Consider the following 21,709-nt stretch of genomic DNA (forward strand, 5'->3'; position numbering starts at 1 on the left):
GCTTTTGGAAGGCCTAAACCTAACTGTTAAAAGGAAACACTTTTTCCTAGTCACTGAATTTTGCCAAAGTTAGACTTATAGGTTATTAAGCTGCAAAGTTTTCTTTTGTAATTAGGTTAAATATTTGCTTAAGACAGAAGATGCAAGATAAGCAAAACTTTTATGGTGGTAATATCAATCCCGAGTAAAAATTAAAAACGATTTCATTGTGAAGTTCTCTCACAGACAGGAAAAACTAGGGATATAAAAGCAGAGTAGCTTAGGGCAAAGACTTATAACTTCAGGTATGTTAGAATGTGCACAATGTCACCTCAATGAATTTTAATTAAGGTGACTTACACTGAAATCGTACTCCATTTAAACTGTCAATGGGCATAATTAATGCAATAAGAAAAGTAAAAGTAAATAAAAAATCCTTGTAGAAAACAGAAGGCAGACATGGATCAAGAAGTTTTAAAATAAACTTTCTAGAGCTTCCTCTTATGTAAGAAGTTTATGTTAGTCATAAATCCTAGGAACCTATTTATATTGCTTCAGCGTGATTTATTCAAAATCACAGTAATTTATTACACACAATATCTTTTAATGTAAAAAGCAATGCCCATTGGCAGTAAGAATATCAAATAAAACTAAATTCATAAAACCAAGTACTGCCTTAAAAATAACAAAACTCTACCTACAAAAAGAGAAAAATTAATAATTTCTAAAAGGTGTACTTGTATTTTTAGTGCATATGAAAATATACAATAACATACTGTGTGTTTTTGTATTATGTTAAATATAAATTATTAGTTATTTCCACATTGCTAAGTGAAAACTATATATGCTTCTCTTAGAGAAAGAAGCTATGTCCTTAAACAGGAAATGCTTGAGCCGAAATAGTCTCATCCTGTCCAACTGTGAAGCACAAAAGTCACATGAGATTAAAGCGTAACTAAGGCCGATTCTCCATAAAAAAAGAAAATTGGTATTATGCATCCTTTGATTACAGAGTGTTATTTTTTGGTTTGTGTTAGGAAAAGATTTGTGAGGTCATTATGTGTAATTTTTAAAGAATTCCTTTTCATTTTACATTTACACATTAAAAAAATACATCTTTAGCAAGTTACTAATTAAATCAAAGTCACTAGCAATACATTCTCTTTAGAGATTTAACTAACCTTAAAGTAAAAATTTAGCTAACCTAACAAGAAAATTCAGATATTTAGGTAACCTAATAAGCAAATACTATGTTTCAAAATTGTATAATAAATGGACAGACAATGGTGCTTAAAACATTACACTTCAAGCTCAGCACTCTTTTTTGAAAGAGGGGAAGCCTATTATACCATATTGTCTATAAATATTTATTGAATAAGCAAACATGGTTCACCTGATGTTTTTAAATCTTGTAAAACTGATCAAATCACAAACATGTTGGATCAGTTTTAGGAAAACAAAACTAGGCTTTTAAATAGCTACAAAGATGATAAATTATGCTACTGCTGCTGCTAATAATACCCTTCTAATATCTTCAGTGGCTGTTTCCTCTGCAGTTAAAAAAAAAAACCCAAAAAAGTTAGCTGATCACTTGCCTTAATTTGTTAAAGAGCATATTATGTATATATCTGTTAACTGCATGAAAAGGCTTTACATTGAAAACTGCAATCTAAAACTTTAAATGTGATTTCTGGAAGCAGTACTATAAATGATTGTAATTTACAGTTTGAATATTAGAACCACAGAAACCAAAACCCAACAAACTTGCATTTAATTCTTAGAAGTGAAATGTGAGTTTCCCAAACAACATAAATACATGTTTATATCAAATTCAGTTCTTTATCACAGAGAGTAATGTATCCCAAGTCCCTTCTTGTTGAAAGTAAATACATTTCTGGGATTCATTCATTACCTGGTAAGAATGTGTTCATTCAGAAACAAACAAACTAGAAAATCTAGGTAAAGAAGTGGGTCTATATGCCCTTGGAGAGTATATGTTCAACTTTTCCTTTATACAGTTATAAGGCATTAATAATTATTAACATATAATAAGTATTATATGTTAAAGTGATATTTAAGCAAATAATTTACAATAAAAATAGATCAAATCTCTTTGAAAAATATCTCAAGTGAGAAAGTCACAGGAGAAGATAAAAATCACGTGTAACCACCTTCACACTACTTAAGCTTCTACTGTAATGAAAATACCTTTTTTTTTTCCCTTGGCTTAAAACAGACCTTATGCACTGAATGGCAGGTGTCTTTATATAAACATGGACACAGCCTAGGTCTATTTAAAGTTACTGTAAAATTTATATACACAAGTATGCTGACTGCTACTAATAAAGGTAGAAAAGTTAGTTCTAGCATGTATTATACCAGGCATAATAATACCTGGTGTTATTACCAGTGTTTACTGCAAATTGTCTTCTGATAATATTCTTTTATTATACTGTGGCCTTCAGTCTTGTACCAAATAGTGGCAAAGATTACAGTATCATGATTTAAATAATGGTCAGCAGCTTAGACTAGTAGAGAGCTGGAAAGAAGAAATTGGTTTATAATAAATAATAAGGAACATAGCTTTATTTTAGTATTAGCTGCTGAAACTGAGGAATGATACCATAGAATCTAGGTGCAGAAGTGACAGTGGTAAGGACTGTGGAAGGGACAGTGGTGAGGGGTTGCTAGCCGGCTTACTAAAATACATACCTGAGCTCCACTGGAGCTGCACAACCTGGTTGTGTATCAGTTATTTGTAAAGGCTGACTAAACAAAATCCCTTTCATCATGCATGCACTGCTGTCTTCACTACAGTAATAAAGAAACACACTGATAGATATCACGGCTTCAAGTGACAAGCAATCACCAGGAATTGGCAGCAGAATTGTTGGTTGATTAGAAAGGTTCTCTATGTCTCCGGATGGTATCTGTCCTTGAAGAAGCCACTCGCTGCCTAGAAAATGGAAAATTAAATTACCAAGATGGTTTAAGAAATCAGTCAGGAAACTGGAAAAAATCTTAGGAAGACAAGATCCATTCAACCATTTTTTGCAAAAAGCTTCTGCGTACCTAGGCTCTGTGCTCTGTAGGACAGACATGGGACTAAGATATAATGACCACCCCAGAGAAATTTCCACATCGATGATCTAATTCTTACAAAAATTTGTTTAAATACTGCAAAATAAAACATAAACTTATTTCTATTGAAATAAAACTGAATATTTCAAATAAAGCTCAAGATCCATAATATTCACGGTTAAACAATGAACCCCATTAAGATGTATAAACAAACCTAGGACATAGGAAATCATAGAGAATTTCTACCAAACAGATAAAAATTTTCAGGCATATGATATGCAAATTACAAAGTAACCTTTATCTAGGGAATACAACAATTTGTACAACTCTACAGTGACGTGTGTGTGTGTGTGCGTGTGTGTGTGTGTGTGCGCGCCAGTAGTGGGGCCTGAACTCAGAGCCTTGTACTCCCTTTTGGCTTCTTTGCTCAAAGCTGATGCTGCTCTACCACTTGGGCCACATCTCTAACTCCAAGCTTTCTGGTTAATTGGAGATAAGAGTCTCACAGACTTTATGTCCCAGCTGCCTTGGCACCATGATCTTCAGATCTAAGCGTCTTGAGAATCTAGGATTATAGGTCTCCAGCTATAGTGCCTGGCTTTTTTTTTTTTTTTTTTTTTTTAAAGATAAGATCTTTCTGTGTAGCTCAAGTTGGCTTCACTCTGGTTTGTACCTCCAGAGTGTTAGGGTTGTTATGGGCTTGCACCACTGTGCTCAGCCGCATTGTTGACTTGCTATTTTAGATAATGATGAATTATGAAATACCCAAGAGTAAGACTTAAAAAAAGCACCCTATAGATTTGTTTAAAAACAGACAACACTGCATGTGCAATTTCTGAATTTAAGCAATATAAAAACCAAGACAGTTTGTCCATCTCATTTTAATACATAAAACTCTTCCCAGACTTAAATATAGGGATTGGCTATATGGCTTAACAAATATCCAGTAAACAACTAATAAATGTAAGCTGCCCAGCCCTCTTTGCATGTGCTTCAGTTTAATGCTGCTAGTATTCACCTGACTGAATGATAACACTGAGAAAAAGATGACAAATGCGAGAATCTGAGAGTTAAGTGCCAAGTTTTCATAAAGGAGTTCCTGAACAATTCTTATAAAATTCTTTTTATTACTTTGCTTATTTCTGAACTAAGGAGTATATTTTACTTAATCTTTGATTTTATAAGAAAGACGAGTAGCAAACTTAAAATTTTAAGTCAAGTGAGGAAAGTAAACTATGTTATTTCAAATATTCAAATCTAGAAATAAAACACAGAAAACACTTCTCCAGGTGTTTTTCATGCATACCACACAAGATTTTTGGAACCACAATATGCCAGTGGTTCTCTTATGCTTTTCACTTTAACACTATTTGTATTTTATATCCCCTTGATATTAGTTTATTAATATCCTATTTTTAAAAAAAAATCAATGCATTAATGTTTAACCCGTGCACTACCTGCGGACTTACAGAGAGAGACATAACTGCTAAGCTGGCATCTAGGACTTGCTCTGAGTTCACAGAGGGCTGTGGAGTAGCCCAGGTCTGTCTACAAAACAATCTCTAGCTATCTGAGTTCTGATCAGCCCTCTCTGTCTGTGGGGATCTGAGGGGTTAGTCATCCCACAGCCACCCTCCCAAACTCCAACCTGCCGGTCTACCTAAGACCTCTGCGTCCTCTCATTTTGGACACTGAGTGGACAGTGTCTTCTGCCCTGAGAACATATGAAGGCAAGAAGCCATGGGGACCATGATCTGGGTAATATATGACAAAGTGTGTGAGAGAATACGAGGGAGAAGGAGCTGGGGAGGAAGTGGAAGACTGAGGACGTGTGAAAGAGCGTGGGAGACTAGGACAGAGGAGGAACACTGGAGACAAGAAGTCCTATGTCACACATTCCTGGACCACTGCTACCCCTTCTTCAGAACTGCTACCCACTGTTACACAGATATTTGAAAACAGTATGATCAACTAGTGAAATAAGGAGCTAGTTCCCACTCTGAGGCACACATATGAAAGGAAGGACTGAAAAAAGGTGTTGGAAGGAAGAGTTATAGAGAAAGAATTACAATGGAGAAGGTTCCACTTTCTCTATTTCAGACTTTTTAACTTTAAGAGGATTTTTGGCAACAAAAACTAGGTTAGGATAAGGGGAGAGATCTAGGCAAACCCATATTCCAAGAAACCATGCTGCTAACAACTAAAATGTAGCTTTCAGTTATTCTATTCTTTAACAAAATGGAGGAAAAAAATCTCAAAGACTAAAGGAAACTGCCAAAGTAAGGTTAGACCCAGATTCATTTTTTTCCCCCACATAATTTCTCTCAAATCTTGCCCAATTACAGAGTAAAAATAGCACATAACAAATGAGAGAGAAAATCAAATTGGACATCAAGAACTTACTACATATTTGTTTCTGCAACTAGATCCTCCTACCTTCAGCTGTTAGAAACCAGCAACTGGGAACTCCTTCAGTCAGCTTTGTTCCTGACGGGAGGTCTAGGCTGAGCTTGAACTCGAGGGTCTGGCCAGGACGTGCAGCTACTGGGGAGAGCCCGATGCTCGGGGCAGACTTTGGCAGTTTGGGAACTGTCTTCGGCTTTTCTACCAGGAATGGGCCATCTACCACAGCATGGTCAGATGGGAAGATGGGAAGCTAGGAAATCAGAAAATGTGTTGTACTTTACAGAAATTGAGAGGAAAAGAGCCTATTTTTAGACTTCAGAGATAAATTAAAACCATCAGTAACACTAATTGCCATTCTAATTTGAACTAGAATGTGTTTACCTAAATGCCCTCCAAATTATTTTATACCGAAAAAAGTTCACCTCAATAAACAGATCAATAAATAAAGGAGACAGAGCTAATTATCCAGTATATATAGACATTAGGAAATCAAAGCAAAATGTTATGAATTTAAAGGCAGTGGACAGAAATAATACATATTCTCTTATAATTACCAAGTATAAGAAGATTTTCATGTTACACTGACATCTACATAAAGAGAAATGAAACGTACGATCATAACCTGTATTTTTTAATTGTAAAACAGACTTTGGCAAGCAACTACAATTTTAGAAAAGAAATTTCCTTTCTTTCTTCAGGTAAGTTTGATACATTAGGGGGTAGCTTATAAGAGAATTCTTTGAAAAGTCTATTAGAGACCATGTTGATATATTTTTTTTAAATTGATGGCTTAAATTTCTCCCAATATTATTTTTCACATCATGTGAAAAATGGCTTGTAAAGGTTCCTCTGAAGATGATTTGGTAATGTGCACAGAGATTACCCGATCTGCTAAATATCACTGAATAAACAACCCAATCCACAGGACACACATATATGGTATGTGTCAGTGTATCTATAAGCTCAAAAGCAGATCTGAGCCCTCTTTTTTTCTTGAAGGTTGATGGAATTCTCTCCAACTTTCACAGTTTCTCTGCACAGATGGAATACTTATTTTAAGAGTAATGGGAGATCCTCAAAACAGGCCTTCTGCTCTCACACTCAAAGAACACAATGGAGGAACCCACTTACTACTCTTCCTATGTGTGTCAGTTTCACTATGGAGAAAACTGCTTGTAATTACTTGAGGACTTTAGAATCATTCTTAAAACCACACCCTTTAGCTTATGTTCAAAGGCAACTTACCATGGAAATTGTCTTTGTTTCTAAATCCATTACTTTAATTTGATGATTATTGGTGTCTGCTACATATAACAGTCGACCATTCTCTCCAATACACAAGCCTCCTGGTTCATTAAAAGTTGACTCAGTAAAACTAGAACTGTTGACAGTACTAGTGTCTCCAGTCCCTGCTAAGGTTGTACAGGTTTTTGTTTTGGGGTCCACAACTTTAATCTACAGAGGAATAAAACATTTTATAATGGAAGGTCAATTTCATGTTTGTAGGATAGAAGCTATAATACAAAGAAAACTAGACAGAATTCTCGGCTGCCACTATCATTCTCAAGAAACCTCAAAAAACCAGTAGGTTTTTCTTGAAATGTCAAACATTTAAATTACACACCCTAGAGAGAAATATTTCATGAGAACAAAACTATAAAATGTTTTTTTTGGTTATTCAATGTTTTCTTGGAGCCTTCTTGGATGAAATTATTCCTGAAATTAAAAAATGACTTTATCATTTTTCTTCACAATAGAATACACATTCACAATGACCTTTGCATGAACACCTAGATTGCCAGAGGATTTGTACCTTTGTTAAAACTTCACAATCTGCAGTTATATTTCAACCATACTAAATTGATGGTTGCTCATACACTGATTTTTGTGGAAAAGAAAATGCAGTAAGACTCGAAACAAATACATAGATTAAAAAAGAGAATTATTTTCTACCAGGCACTGCAACTATGGAACAACTCAAGATACTCATCTGTTAGGTGTTACTGATGGGTTAGAATGTACAGGTCTTGGCCTTAGCTCCTGGAACTAGCTCAGATACTATCATAACATCTTGGCAAAAAAAGGGCCCAGGGCACAGAACAAGCTGCACAGTTGCCGAGGACTGTGACTTCTTTCTGTATTTTAGAGTGGCACTTGTAGGAGGTGCACAGACTTCCACATATTAAGTCCCATGGACGAAAAGCAAGGTATTATAAATTCTGTCAGGACTCACCTTGTGATTATAGGAGTCTGCCACATAAAGGACATTCCTCTTCTTGTCCCATGCCACCCCAAGAGGATGCTGAAGCTTTGCACTGATGCCTACTCCATCAACATCACCAAAAGCAAATAAATTCTTTAATTTTTTTAAAGAAAAAGAAATAGCAGTTATCAAATTTTTTCAGTGCTTTGTAATGATAGAAAGTACAAATTAAGATAGTTGCATCATTAAAGTCAAAGGGGGACAGTTGTGATTTTTACATACATAGGGAAGGCTACTTTGTGCAGACTAAAAAGGAGTGATAGAATTTTAAGCCTGAGCAAGTTGCGCGGGGTGGGGGGCTTTATTGTTTTATTCACCACAGTACCACATGCAAGCAGGGGATTGATGGTCTTTCCAAACCACTGCTAAATACCTAATGTATTTTCCTTCCCTCTCAAAATAAACACTTTAACCTTTCTTTCTCCCTGAGCCCTTAACAACTATCAACAATCACGTGAAGTTAGTTTACCTTAAGATGGTTTTGTGATTCTCTATATTCATACCTCTGCTGATTTGACTTCTAGTTTACTCATGGGTAGCTCAAGGTTGATCTCTCCTACATTTCATTAACTTTCCACAATTCAGGAAAATGCTAGTTTGGCCAGTGCCTGGCATACTGCATGAAAGTGACTTTCTTTACCATGGGATCTCTCTCTCCTCCTACGAGGTGCTTCACAGCTCCATCTTTCAGTGAGACGGTTCTCACTGTGCTGCTCTCGCTGTCTGCTACGAAGAGGCAGCTCCAGGGGTCTTCAGAGGCCAGAGAAAGACCTGAAGGCTGGGCAAAACCTGCCTTGTGAGGATAGGCGTTGTTTCGATTCTCTTCATTTCCACTCCCTGCAAACCTCAGGCAGGCTCCTTTTTTTAGTTCACTGGAAGACAAGTGGCATATTGTGTCCAACTTGGTTATAAATAAATGCATGGAAGTAATCAAGCCAATGGCAAAAGCATTATTTAAAAAAAGAAAGCAGAAAACTAGTGATCATGGCCCAGTTAAACTGCCAGCCAGCATTCATGATACTTTTCCATTGTCTATCTTGTTAAGACACTGTGACCTGCCTACTTTTCCTCAACATATACACAACTGAAACTGCACTCAGGAGCAGGACAGAGAACACAGAGAGGATTAGAATGATAACAATGATCAGATCACTGATAAAGCAGTTTTAGTCATCCTTTAAATTCTTAGCTGTATATAATATTAGGTTCCAAAAGGAAACTAAAAAGATTACCTAGATCTTGATAAAGTAAGGTGTAGTTAAGGCTTAAGTTTTCATTAAAAATGTCTTTTGTTCTTGTAAGTAGAGACTAACAAATGAGATAAAAAAATAGTTTTCATAAGATAGCCAGGTCAGGCATTACTATGTTAAGAAAACTACAAGAGATGACTATGCTGAACTGACTAATCAACTGTACAAAAATCAATAAGGGAATGTCTGTTTAAAGGACTACTCCATGCTGAAAATGAACTTTACAACTTGTGGGTGGGGATGGGAAGGAAAACCTGGAGAAATCAAGGTAAAGGGGTGACACTGTCTAAAAAGAAATGTACTCTACCTGACTTATATAACTGTAACCCCTCTGAACATCACCTTTATAATAACAAATAAAAATAAAATAAAAACCAGAGGTAATATCACTCTGTACACCAAAGAACAGTGAAACATGATTTATAGTTTTAGGATTCTTAAAGCGAGCTGCTAAATAAACATTAAGGATTACAGCATTTCCCGCCCCCCCCCCCCGCCTCCAAGAAATGACTATTCCAAATCCAGGGGTAGTGATGCACACCTACAATCCTAGCCCTTGGAAGTTGAGGCTGGAGCATATTCAGTTCACAACCAGTCTGGATGACATAGTGAGTTCCAGCACAGCCTGGGTGGGCTACCCAGACGGACTAAAAAAGACAAAAAATTCAAATGAAAAAGATGTCTATGGTTACAGCAATGGCTCCTTTGGTCATGCAGGAAATATATGTTTTACCTAGGATTCTACATTTAGGCCAGGGATAATAAAGAACACGTGGTAGTGAGTGCAGGAGAAAAGGAAGAAGGTGATTTTGAATGAAAAATGGGGGACTATACATATTCCATGCATGGCACAACGTGTAAAAGTCTACAATGACCACCACTGTGGGTTGGTATGTTCCCAAAGCTAAGTCAGGCCAAGAAGCAGGGGATGGAAGCAAAGGGATTCAAAATGTGTAAAGCACAGCCATTTTCAAGGAACGTGCAACAAAGAGCTAGCCAGAGAAAACATGTAATAGCTAATAACTTGAGAGGTAATGGTATAAGGAGTCTTAACACATTTAAAAAGGCGTTCATTAAATAGAGGAGAAACAGTAACTTGTAAAACATTAGGGGGTTATTATCACCTGAAGATCAGTACTAAATAAAGATAATACATCCTTAAAATCAAGAAGCAGGTCAATATAATCCGAGTGACCATTTTCCTATTATAAACAAGAATGACAACTCTACTTATTAGGAAATTTAGGCAGCCCTTGACCATTTATGTCCAAAACAGTCAGCCACAGAACAGCATATTCTGGCAAGCTCTGCTGCTTCTGTTTGCTGTTTATGATCACACCTCATACACGGTTATTGGTAACCACATAGTTGCTGACTATCATCATCACTTGCCTAGAAGTCAGCTATAGCCACCTCAGTGCTAGCTCAGTCTCCAGTCTTGTTCCACTCTTAATGCTGTCAAGATTCTTTCAAAAAGACAGATCCAATCATGTCACTTCCTAGCTTAAAGTGTATTACAAGGTGTCTGAATCTCTTAAAAGAGCTCACAAGACACTCTAAGAGCTGACTTCCACAGGCATCACTAGTGTTAGCTCTTGCCTGGAAAACCTTTTTTGTTTTTCTCTTCACCAGGTCTCAGCTTTATATGCCTCTTCCAAAAAGTCTTCTCAGGCACCTGAAATCTTACTGATAAAAACTTCAATTTAAAGGACTATTGTAGTGACTCTCTTTCCATATGGTACTTGTTAACTGTATGCAGAGCTGATTCATCCTCTGTAAGTCCACTGTGAGGAGCAACCACGTTTTCATCTTAATCTATCCCTAATTAGTAAATTTCACCCCTAATGCGTAGCACAGTGTCTAGCACATAGTATTTTTAATATTTTAGGTGCATGATTGAATGTTATAGAACATTTACACAAATGCATTCCAAAGCAACACACACACACATATGCACACATGCACGCACATACACATACACACTATTGGAATACCTGACACAATGGCACCTTTCTGTTGGTAAAGATAATTAAGATAAGCAGCACTTACTTTCTATGCTGATCTGACCTGTGCTGATCTAGCCTATGGTTTTCATTCATTCACTTATACTGGAAGTATTTACTGAGCTCCAATTATGTAGCCGATACTGTAGTACATATAGAGGCCACAAAAATAAATGGGGCAAAATGGAGGCTGAGAAAAATATAGTGCAGTGAAGTGACTTCATGTGAAGCCTCAGAGAAGAGTGTGGTTCAGTCTGGCTGGAGAGTGAGGGGGCAAAGGCTCTTTGGAGCAGACAGGAGACGATGTAGATACTACCTTTTCACTTTCTATGAATCCTGTGTGTGCAAAGCCTCGTGCTGAGCTCTTCACATGGAGTATTAATTCTCATCCAAACCAGGAAGGTAACGTGAAAGAAGACACTGAGCTTTAAAGGCCTATGCTGTTGCGCACAGAGATATGTGGCAGAACTGGGATTCAAGCTCAGGCCTGACTACAAAACCCGAGTAGTATGCACTCTACTATGTGGTACTCAACTATTTGAAGGAACAACTGCAGATACTTCAACTATATAGGAAGAGTAGGGCCCACCAAGTATTTCCAGTTCTCTTTTTGAGTGCTCAGCAAGACAGAACTTTACTGTGTCTGATAAAATAGGAGTAGAAGCAACATGTGTCACTTTGAGCAGAAGCTCCAGGAGCTAGCGAGTGACTCACCACCTCCTCTTCCCTCACTGCCAGGATGGCTGGCCTGGCAGGGCTCCTAAGAGTGGGTGGCAGAGCACTGCTCCCCAGTGAAGGTATGTAGTGAGCACGAAAAGGCCTTGTTCTAAGCCACTGAGCATCCAGGCTGCTTGTTATGGAGGCACAATCTGGCACATCCTGGTGAGTACCGTGGGTGTTGTGAGGGTGGGCCTGGAAAGTAGCTCTGTGAACCCCATGGGGGCAGGTGGCGCAGAGATGCTGTCACTTACTTTTTCTTTGGCAGTCTGCCAGAGGCCAGGAGGAGTGCCCATATCTGATGGGAGCCTGCCATGGCTATCCACAGAACATCATTTCTCTGGTCCTCGGAACCTGTAGAAAGGTAAGCAGTAATTACCAAACCTAAATCCAGAGGCAGGACCTGTAAGTTCATAAATCATATGATAGAAAAACATGAAAATGGGTTTTCTGTTCTCTTAGTGAGAGGACTTTTTTCCCTTAGATTTGAATTTTACCTGCAACAATTTTATAACCAGTTTCCCTCTTTTCTTCAAATGGTACACAGGGTGATAATTCAAAAAATATGTACAGGGAACCTAGTGTATCTCCTTAGCAAAAAGCCCAAGGTTTTGTTGTTGTTGTTGTTTTTGTTGTTTTAAATGCTGGGGACAAAAACTGGGGGATTAGCAGAAGCTAAACAATTTCATAGCACTGAGCTACATCCATAGCTGCAAGTACTCTCAATCTCTGCAGCTCTGGATAGAATGTTTATGACTATTTGATTTCTTATTTTATGTGACAGGAGAAATAAGCTGACACTCTCTAACGAAACTCTGCCAGTTTCCACAAAAGAATGAAATCTTCTAAGTGTTCATGGGAAGCATATTTCCATTTCAGTATTAGATTTGGGACTCAGAGACAAATCAGAATAGCTAGTTAAAAATCCATTGGCTAATTGTATGTGAAACTTAAAAAAAAGAGAGATTAGCTGACATGCAAACAATTAAGAATAAAATATCATATAACTGATTATTAAAATAAGTAATTTTCTGTTTTTTAGATTGGAGGATGTTACAACTTATTACAATGCAACAAAGCTTTATTTCTTAAATTATTTGTATTGGTAAAATACTTATTTTATTTTAGAAGACATTTAGGAGATATTTTAATTTATACTAAAGGCAATATCTTAGTGGGGCTAGTTTATTTTCACCTCCTTTTACTTCAAATAGTTGTGTCCCGAAGGAATTTTTTCCCCTCTCTCTGTAACTGGTGTTACTCTTAATTGTATATTAATTTAACACCAAAACCCCACAATGATGTTAGTTTGCAAGTAACTTTAGCTGCTATGTGCCAAGCACTTAAGAGATTTCTGGCAATTTTTTCAACAGCCCAAGAACTGGTTACTATTAGGAGGTCTAAATTACAGATGAATAAACAGAGGCCTGGAGAGGTTTGTGATGTGCCAAATTCACAGAGCTAGCAAATAAAGGATCTGCTCCGAGCCAGGCAGGCCAACAGAAAGTCTCTGCCCTTAACTGTGGTATTTCTCTCCCTGGCTTCATCATCGCTATCCAGTAACATCCGAAGAGAAGCAATTCTCCTCATGTTCTTTTTCATACTCAGATCTGATTGTACTGAAAGTGACACTGGTGTCCATCTATTCTGGGAACTCAGTCTCTGCTTAAGGACCTTAAAAACTAGATCAAAAGCTTTCCACAATTAATTTTTAACATACTGCATTGCTCCTTCAGCTATTCTAGGGTTATACACTGCTTCTCTTAGAATGACTAGGACATCTAAATTAATAAAATATCCCATTATTTTAGATATAATGACTTTCAAATGAAAGGTTCAAAGCATGTGAAGCACTGGAAATAACACTGAGAGACAGCCACACTCAAATGTCAGCCATAATCATTATTTTATGAATGTGGATCTGAATTTTGTAGTATGTTTTATTAGGAGAGTAAAATATATCTATATGCAGAACAGCGCTTGATAGATGGCACTGGGGATAAAAAGTATAACCATTTTTTCACATAAATTTATTAATCTTATAGTAGGCATTAACAATGAGTGTACTACTACAGATGATCGCTAACAAAGCACTCAGTTTACAGTTGTTTATTTGTGTTAAATCCACCATAAAGCCAAGATTATAAATGCTTTTTCATTCCACAATGAAAACGAGTTTATGTTCCTGTTTAGACAATGGTATTATTAGCTAAGGAAATGGCCAACCAAACAAGACAAAAGACAACACTTCACTAAGTAGTGTAAATAAAAGGCATAAAACTAACCATGCTTACTAATTTTAACACAATTTGGAATGTTTTCTACTCATAACATTCTAGAGCCAGAATTTATTCAGTTATATATATGTATATATATACATGTATATACATATACATATATACATGTATACATTTATATACATATGTGTAGAGACATGTGTATGTGTATATATGTATATATACATATATATATATAGTTGTTGTTGTTTGTTTGTTTGTTTGCCAGTCCTGGGCCTTGGACTCGGGGCCTGAGCACTGTCCCTGGCTTCTTTTTGCTCAAGGCTAGCACTCTGCCACTTGAGCCACAGCGCCACTTCTGGCCACTTTCTATATATGTGGTGCTAGGGAATCGAACCCAGGGCTTCATGTATGGGAGGCAAGCACTCTTGCCAATAGGCCATATCCCCAGCCCCTATTCAGTAATATTTTTAGAGTATTACATGAAGAACTATAAATGATTATGCTTTACATCCACTGCTCAGTTCTTCCACTTCTCTATGAAATGATTCTATGGTCGTACAACAGACAACTAAATAAAAAGGGCAACTAGAAGCTCCTTTTTCCAATTCCTTGGTTGCAGAACCAGATGGTTCTGGACATGATTACATCATTTATTCATTTGTGACTCAGTTTCCCCAACTGTCAAATGAGAAGATTGTGGCCTATTTCAAAAAATTATTGAAGGAATGTATAAGGCAAGATAAGTAAAGCACCTAGTATGCCAGTGGCATGTGGTAGGTGCTAAGTGACACTTGCTGTTTTTGAACTCGAGATCAAGAGTGCTTCCTCTTCCTAGGGCACTCATCCTCCACATCGTAGTGTCTATTAGCATCTCCAATCAGCCTTTTGTCCTGCTCTCTTTATCTAGCACACACACACACACACACACACACACACGTACACACACTCCATCTTTAATTTTTTTTAGTTGTTAATATAATGTACAGAGGGGTTACAGTTACATAAGTCAGGTAAAGAGTACATTTCTCTTTCGACAATGTCACCCCATTTCCTTGCTCTCTACCAGTTTTTCCATTCCATGCTCACCCACAAATTGTATAGTTCATTTTTCAAGATAGTGTCCAATAAATACCACTGCTACATTTGTTCACCCTTTATCCCTCCATTTCTGTAGTCCCCTTACCTTTCCAAAGACAGATTAACAAACAAGACAAAAAGAAAAAGAAAACAAAAAGAGAAAACCTTCATTCCATGTCCTGAAGTTCATTTTGATAAGTATCGTTTTATATGATCAGAGGCATATAAGCATTGTGCCTTTGTGCTCCTCCTCTATGAGTATCCTCCTTTACGGAATTTTTAACCCCTACCTTGCCTTATTTTTTCTTCATAGATCTGTTGTTATCCTACATGTTATATACTTACCACTTTTGTCTGTTAAGTTCATCTACAAGGTCAGCAGCTTTGCTTTATTCACAGTTCTATTATCAGCAACTAAAATAGTGCATAACATATAGCAGGTGTGCGAAGAACATTTATTGAGTAAGTAAACTTTCTTCTGGACACTTTCCTTATTTTGTTATTACTATGCTAATGATTATGCTAATGATTCAGTATTTGCTGATACTAGTGTAAGAGATAACTTAAGAAGCTTTTGCTGGATCCTATGTATTAAGTAAAGTCCCCCAACTTTGGGTGTGTGCCCTTTGATCTGAATTATTCTTCTCTGCTTCAGTCCTTTTGTAATCACCTTGTTTTGAAGAGGAAAGAATACTGAGTGAGAAACATCTTTTGTGGAAGGTAACCAGCCCCTCAAACAGGCACGACCTTCTTCTTATCATCTTAAGGAAAACAGCTCAAAACTCAAGAGACCACCTTGCTCCTTTCTATTCCAGTAATAAAGGGATAACAGTTTCCCAGTATTCCTTGAAGGATAAAGAGTGAGCTATACTTGTGACTTCAGAGTGTTTTAACCATGGATACCTTTCTCACTACCTGACTACATTCCTCTCTATTTAACTGGAAGCCAATATGTACCCCTGAAGTTGGGATGAAAGGCTGTCTTCCCATGGCTCCAAGGTAATAAACTTCTTTTCTTGGCCCTTCAGCATGACTTCATTGGCATACAGGTACAAGTGGCCAGGCCACTGGGACTCCAGTGCTTTGGGCTTGGGGAGCTAATAATGCAGTTTCACTACGAATGATACATCTAATCAAGGAAGTCTGCTATAAATGTCAAACTTGTGCCATATCCTCTAAAACAAGGAGAATGGAGTATCATCCTAAATGTATCTTCAGATAGTTCATGAATAGTATTTTGCATGGTAATACAGTCCTGCAAAATTCTTTATATGATTATTATAAACAACTCTAAAATAAAGTCTTCTAACTTCTTTTATCATGCTTCCAAGCGTGATAAAAACTTAGCAAACTAGGATCAGCAGACATCTTATTTAATCTGATAAAAAAATACTTTCAGAAAATCTATGGCAAGCACCATGCTTAGCAGTGAAATCCCGCAAACTTTCCTCCTGTGAACAGAAATGAGGTGAACACACCTCCTAGCAACACTTCTATCTCTGTCTAGCTTCAGATGGAGGAGCTGGCTTGTATAACCAAGTAGGAATAAAAAGCAAAAAGGGAAAGATTAGAAATAAAACTCCAGTCATTAGCAGATGACATGACTAGGTACACAGAAAATCTTTAAAGTTTAACAGAACTCACTAGAATTCATGAGTGAATTTAGGCAAGTTGTTAAATTAAAAAGAAAAATCTGGGGCTGGGGATATAGCCTAGTGGCAAGAGTGCCTGCCTCGGATACACGAGGCCCTAGGTTCGATTCTCCAGCACCACATATACAGAAAACGGCCAGAAGCGGCGCTGTGGCTTAAGTGGCAGAGTGCTAGCCTTGAGCGGGAAGAAGCCAGGGACAGTGCTCAGGCCCTGAGTCCAAGGCCCAGGACTGGCCAAAAAAAAAAAAAAAATCTGTTTGTATACCAGCAAACAAATAGAATCAAACCTTCACAGTCTCACTAAAAGACATCAAGCACCTAAGGGTGTATCTAGTGAGCATGTACACGTCCCTTCACCAAGAATCTGGCATAGACTGTAGCGAGAGACCCATGTTCTGTTCTTGGAAGAAACATCCAGGATCATCATCCTTACCTTTCCCCCTCACAGGTCACACAGGATCGGTCAATAAATCCTGTTGTTTTCTTATTCAAAACAGATCCAGAACCTGCCATTTTGTACCACCTCCACCCCTGATCTAAGCTATCAGAGATTACTGCAAGGATCACTTCCTACCTACCTGGTCTCTACCTGTTCCCCACTGAGAACACACTCTCTCATTGACAGGAGTGTCCTTGCCTCAGAAGACTGAGGCTGTTAGCATATGCCTGTAATCCCAGCACTCAGAAGGATGAGTCACGGTAATTTTAGACTTAAATTCAAGTAAAACCCTGCCTCAAACAAATACAGCCAGAAAAGGAGTCAAGAGATGTAAGGGTAGGAAAAAGGAAAGAATGGAAAAGAAAGAAAAAGAAAAGGAAAGGGAAAGGAGGGAAGAAAGAAAACCCCAGGAAAGCCAAGCCTTAAGAGCTTTCAGAGACTCTGCCTTGGTAAAGGAGAGCGCTGCTGGAATGTTGCCTGAACATACTGGACTGAAACTCAAGTGTGGCCTCCCCAGCTCGGGCTAGCTCAGCCAGGGTTTTTTTTTTTTTTTTTTTTTTTATGTACACAAAGACCTTGCACTGATGAAGTGTGAGCACCTGTTTTGTCTTGGTTCCTATTTATATATTTTCCTTTAGAAACAAAAGCAATGAAAAAAGAGTACAGAAGCTGAAGCTCTAGCAAGATTGAGTTTCTAAGTATCCACTTACGATGATGATGATGGTAATATTACGGTAATCATCTAGAACACTTGCTATGTTAGAGGCATGGTGCCAAGTACTGTAAATGAATTATTTCCTTTAACTTAAGAAGTCTGAGAAGTCTTACCATCACTTTCATTTTATAAAGGAACAAATTCAAGGAGATTAAATAGTCTGCGAACATTCACACAACTATATCTGGAATATCAGTAAATCCGACTCCAGATTCTTAGTGTTCTGGTGAGAATGAAAGGACCTAAAATGAGCTTGTTCTCTGTCCAGTTCCCTGACTGGCCTTTCATCTTCCTCCCTTCTGCCTCTGACTTAGGCACTTAGCTCTGGTGTATGTAACCAAACTGCTTCTTCACGTGTGATCAGACATGTACCTAAAGCTTTCTAATGCAGGTTGTAAAGCTGAGGTAATCAAACCCATCTGCCTTTGTCTTGGTGCCCTTACCAAGTAGTCTATGGCTGGATAATCTAAAAGTACATCTTCCAGTTCCCAGCCTGTCTGGGTTAGGTTTGGTTCAGATCATTGGCATTTCTCTGTGACTTTCTAACAAAAGGTTAAAAAAAAAAAGATTAACAGCAAACCCAGTACTTTTGAGGCAGTAAGCACTATCATCTCTTAATTCTCAGTCCTTGAGATAGACACTACTTGTAACTGTCCCACTGGTGAGGAAACTGAGGCACAAATAAGAAGTTTGTCTAAACTCACACAACTACTAGAACTTGGAGCCTCAGGAGGTCTGGCTCAGGAGCCCATGGCCTAGCACCAGGCAATCCTACCTTGCATGGAATTTTCACCCTGCCTGGTAGTTTATTTCATTAAAGGCTGAAGAAGCTGTTTTGTTTTGTTTTGGGGTTTTTTTTCGAACAAAATAAGAACTTAAAAAAGGAAAACAGCAAGGTGACTTGGCATTTCTGATGCCTATGAAACTAATAGGCATCATGTTAATAATTTATGCTCTTCATTCTGGAGTTGGAATCTTAAGCACATAGTTCCATTACTGAATATGGGTATTTCTTTCTTTCCTTCCAACGAGAATGTGGTAATTTCAAACATTTCAATTTTAAATTAGGAGTGTACTTAGTATTAATGACTTTCAACAGTCATGAATAAATATAATTTTAAAAAGACAGACGATGCCAAAAGCTGGAAGGTAGTAAGAATATGTATTTTTAAACATAAAGTATCTCATAGTTTTCAATAAAGATTAGAGAAATTGTTTGAATAACAGAAATAAAATAATGAAATGTGAAAGTCACCAAATTCAGCTCTTCAAATTTCTGCGTCATTTTAAGCAGCTGTAACCAGCACCCTCTTGCCAGCCTCTATGAAATCCTCTGTAGTGTAAACAGATTTGTTTCCACAGCTTCTACAGCTCCTATGAAGCAAAGCCTCAAGTCTCAGGAGAAAAGCAGCAAAGTGTCATCCCAGGGCACAGGAAAAGACCAATTATAGCTGGGGGAATGCAGAGGAGAAAACTTGATGCCAGTGAGGGCAAGACGCTGCCTTCTGCCAAAGACCCTTAGAGCTCAAGTAGAATTCTGAGGGGAAAGCAAGATGTGTCCATAGGAGTCAGACAAGGCAGACTACAGTTACCAGCAAAGAGGGATGGAGACAATGAAAATGCTCCCTTTCTCCTGTCCTCAGTGCCTGATCAGTCATGACCTGCTCAAGACGGAACTGAAGCTGGACCAGAACAACAAGAACAGCCCCATACCCAAAGCAGGTCCAGTGCAACCTAACAACAGCAGTGTAACTGGGGAAGCTGCAAGCATGAAGAGGAGGAACCAGTGTGGGGCTCTGTGGGGCACTGGGGGAAGCCAGGGGCCACTGAGATAACCTTCAAGCACACAGGCCTGAAGCTATACCATACTGCAATAGCAGCCCAGCTGCAGGAATTGGAAAGCTGGGTATTGTTGGGACCCTTTTCACCCTCGCACGAGTTCCGCCCCATCCCGCTGGACGGAAAGCTGGAGTGCGGCCCAATGTGCAAACCTTGGCGGTGTGCAGTTGCGAGATGACCCTCCTCCCCTCGCACACTTAAAGAACAACACGGGACACACGCGGGAGTCTCGGGGGTGAGCTTCTGGAACTCCCACCAGTTTTACTCAAGGGAAAGGTTTATATGACAGTAATGGTGGCAGGAAGGGGAGGGACTAACTGGATACTAGCAATAGGCTGATGAGCTGTCCATCACAGTGATGTCACGGAACTTCCCCCAGAGGCGGAGATCACAGCCCATAGGACCATTCCCCCCTGGCTCCAGTCAGCGCCATTTTGACACACATGTGCTTGCTCCGAGACAGGAGGCAGGCTGGTTTGCTACCTCTTCCGGTACCAGCCCAGAAGGGGGTAGGCGTGGCTAACAGCCAGGCAGCCCCAGGGCGGGAGAAAGGGGCGGTCTCTTAGGACCTGCCAAGCTGATGCCCCAACAGGTATGGTGCACTGTCCTTAGCAAAAGTAATAGTACAGCCCATACCACTATAGTTTCTGAAAAAGTGACATAACCCCCAACAATAATGGCCCAAATACTGCTCTCTCAGCCTCATGTAAACAATGAGAAGTCAAACACAAAAGCAAGAAAACATGCATTTTTAAGTAGCCAAAGGAATCAATTGAACTGGACTCAGACATGACTTGAAACTTAGAACTACTGGACTCAGACTTGAAATAACTGTCGACCACATAAAAGACTAGACAATAAAAGGTAGACAATATATCTAAATAGGTGGGAAATTTCAGTAGAAATAAACTATAAAAATGAGTAAAATAGAAACTTTTTTTTTAAAAGGCAGGGTATTGAAGATGAAGAATTCCTTCAACAGACTCATCAGCCAGCTAGACATAACTAAGAAAAGAATTGGTGGCCTTGAAGATAGAGGAATTACCAAATTAACACACACACACACACACACACACACACACACACACACACACACAAAGAATGCCTTGATATAATATCAGAGAAATTCATATGAGTACCTGAAGTACTACAAAGAAAATAGGAAGGCGGGAAAAAATACCTGAAAAACAGAATCATTATGAGTTTCTTGAAGATAATGGACACCAAAGCACAGACTCAAGAACTTCAGGTTGGATAATTCCTGAACTTCTAAAATCCAAAGATAAAGCCTTAAAGTAGAAGAAAAACATATCTTACTTATAAAGCAACAAGCAAGGACAAAAGTAAAAGTAAACTACACCTCTCTGAGGAAAACTATGCAAGCCATAAGATAATGGAGTGACATCCTAAAGTATTAAAAGAAAAAAAATATCAATCTAGACTTATGTATGAAGCAAAATTATCCTTAAAAATAAAGAAAAAGATCAGAGAAATCATGCTAACAGACTTGGATTAAAAGATATTTCAGAAAAAGTTCTTCAGGCAGAAACAATGGTTCCAGACACATACTTGAAACTAAGAAAACAGGCACTCTGGAAAACAATTTGGCAATTAATTTCATTCCTAGGCATTTGCCCAGGAGAAGTAACAGACATTATTATCTCCCACTCTCCTTTCCTTACACTTGTTACAAATACATGCACACACATAAAAAGGTTCATTGAGGCTTTACTGTATTCATCTCAAATGCCCATCAGTTGTTTGAAAAGGCAAAGTACATAGACATTCAAGTGGACTGTTCATGATTTTAAAAAAGAGTAAATGTCTGAGCAAAAGGCCAGACATAAAGACTACTAAAGAATAGCATTAGACCACTGCTGCCAGTAGCTGGTATGGTATGGTGATGGTAGAAAGACTGATGAGAATATTAGATCAAAAACCCATAGGACTATCCACTTAATAAGGACAAAATTTGCTTTATGTGAATTATACCTCATTAAGACCTGATCAGCACCAAGCCAATGGGACAAGATATTATAGTCTCTCAA

At 38.2% G+C, this 21,709-nt stretch overlaps 1 protein-coding gene and 1 long non-coding RNA gene across 2 annotated transcripts in view; one reads left to right on the forward strand and one right to left on the reverse strand.

Moving 5' to 3' along the window:
• Positions 1-570: 570 nt before the first annotated feature.
• Nhlrc2 (NHL repeat containing 2) overlaps positions 571-21,709 on the reverse strand; it is a 48,748-nt gene continuing 27,609 nt past the window's right edge. The window contains exons 6-11 of the mRNA XM_048338211.1: positions 11,954-12,053; positions 8,370-8,601; positions 7,700-7,822; positions 6,712-6,921; positions 5,497-5,716; positions 571-2,935 (exon numbers count right to left, since the gene is read on the reverse strand). Coding sequence (XP_048194168.1) covers positions 2,679-2,935; positions 5,497-5,716; positions 6,712-6,921; positions 7,700-7,822; positions 8,370-8,601; positions 11,954-12,053 — 1,142 coding nt within the window. The 3' untranslated portion in view covers positions 571-2,678. The remainder of the gene's footprint in view (positions 2,936-5,496; positions 5,717-6,711; positions 6,922-7,699; positions 7,823-8,369; positions 8,602-11,953; positions 12,054-21,709) is intronic.
• LOC125346042 lies at positions 19,413-20,718 on the forward strand. Its single transcript, XR_007209851.1, has 2 exons — positions 19,413-19,728; positions 20,254-20,718. It is a non-coding gene; the product is annotated as an uncharacterized LOC125346042 (long non-coding RNA).

The sequence above is a fragment of the Perognathus longimembris genome, chromosome 2 (assembly GCF_023159225.1).
Source record: "Perognathus longimembris pacificus isolate PPM17 chromosome 2, ASM2315922v1, whole genome shotgun sequence".
Classification (NCBI taxonomy): Eukaryota; Metazoa; Chordata; class Mammalia; order Rodentia; family Heteromyidae; genus Perognathus; species Perognathus longimembris.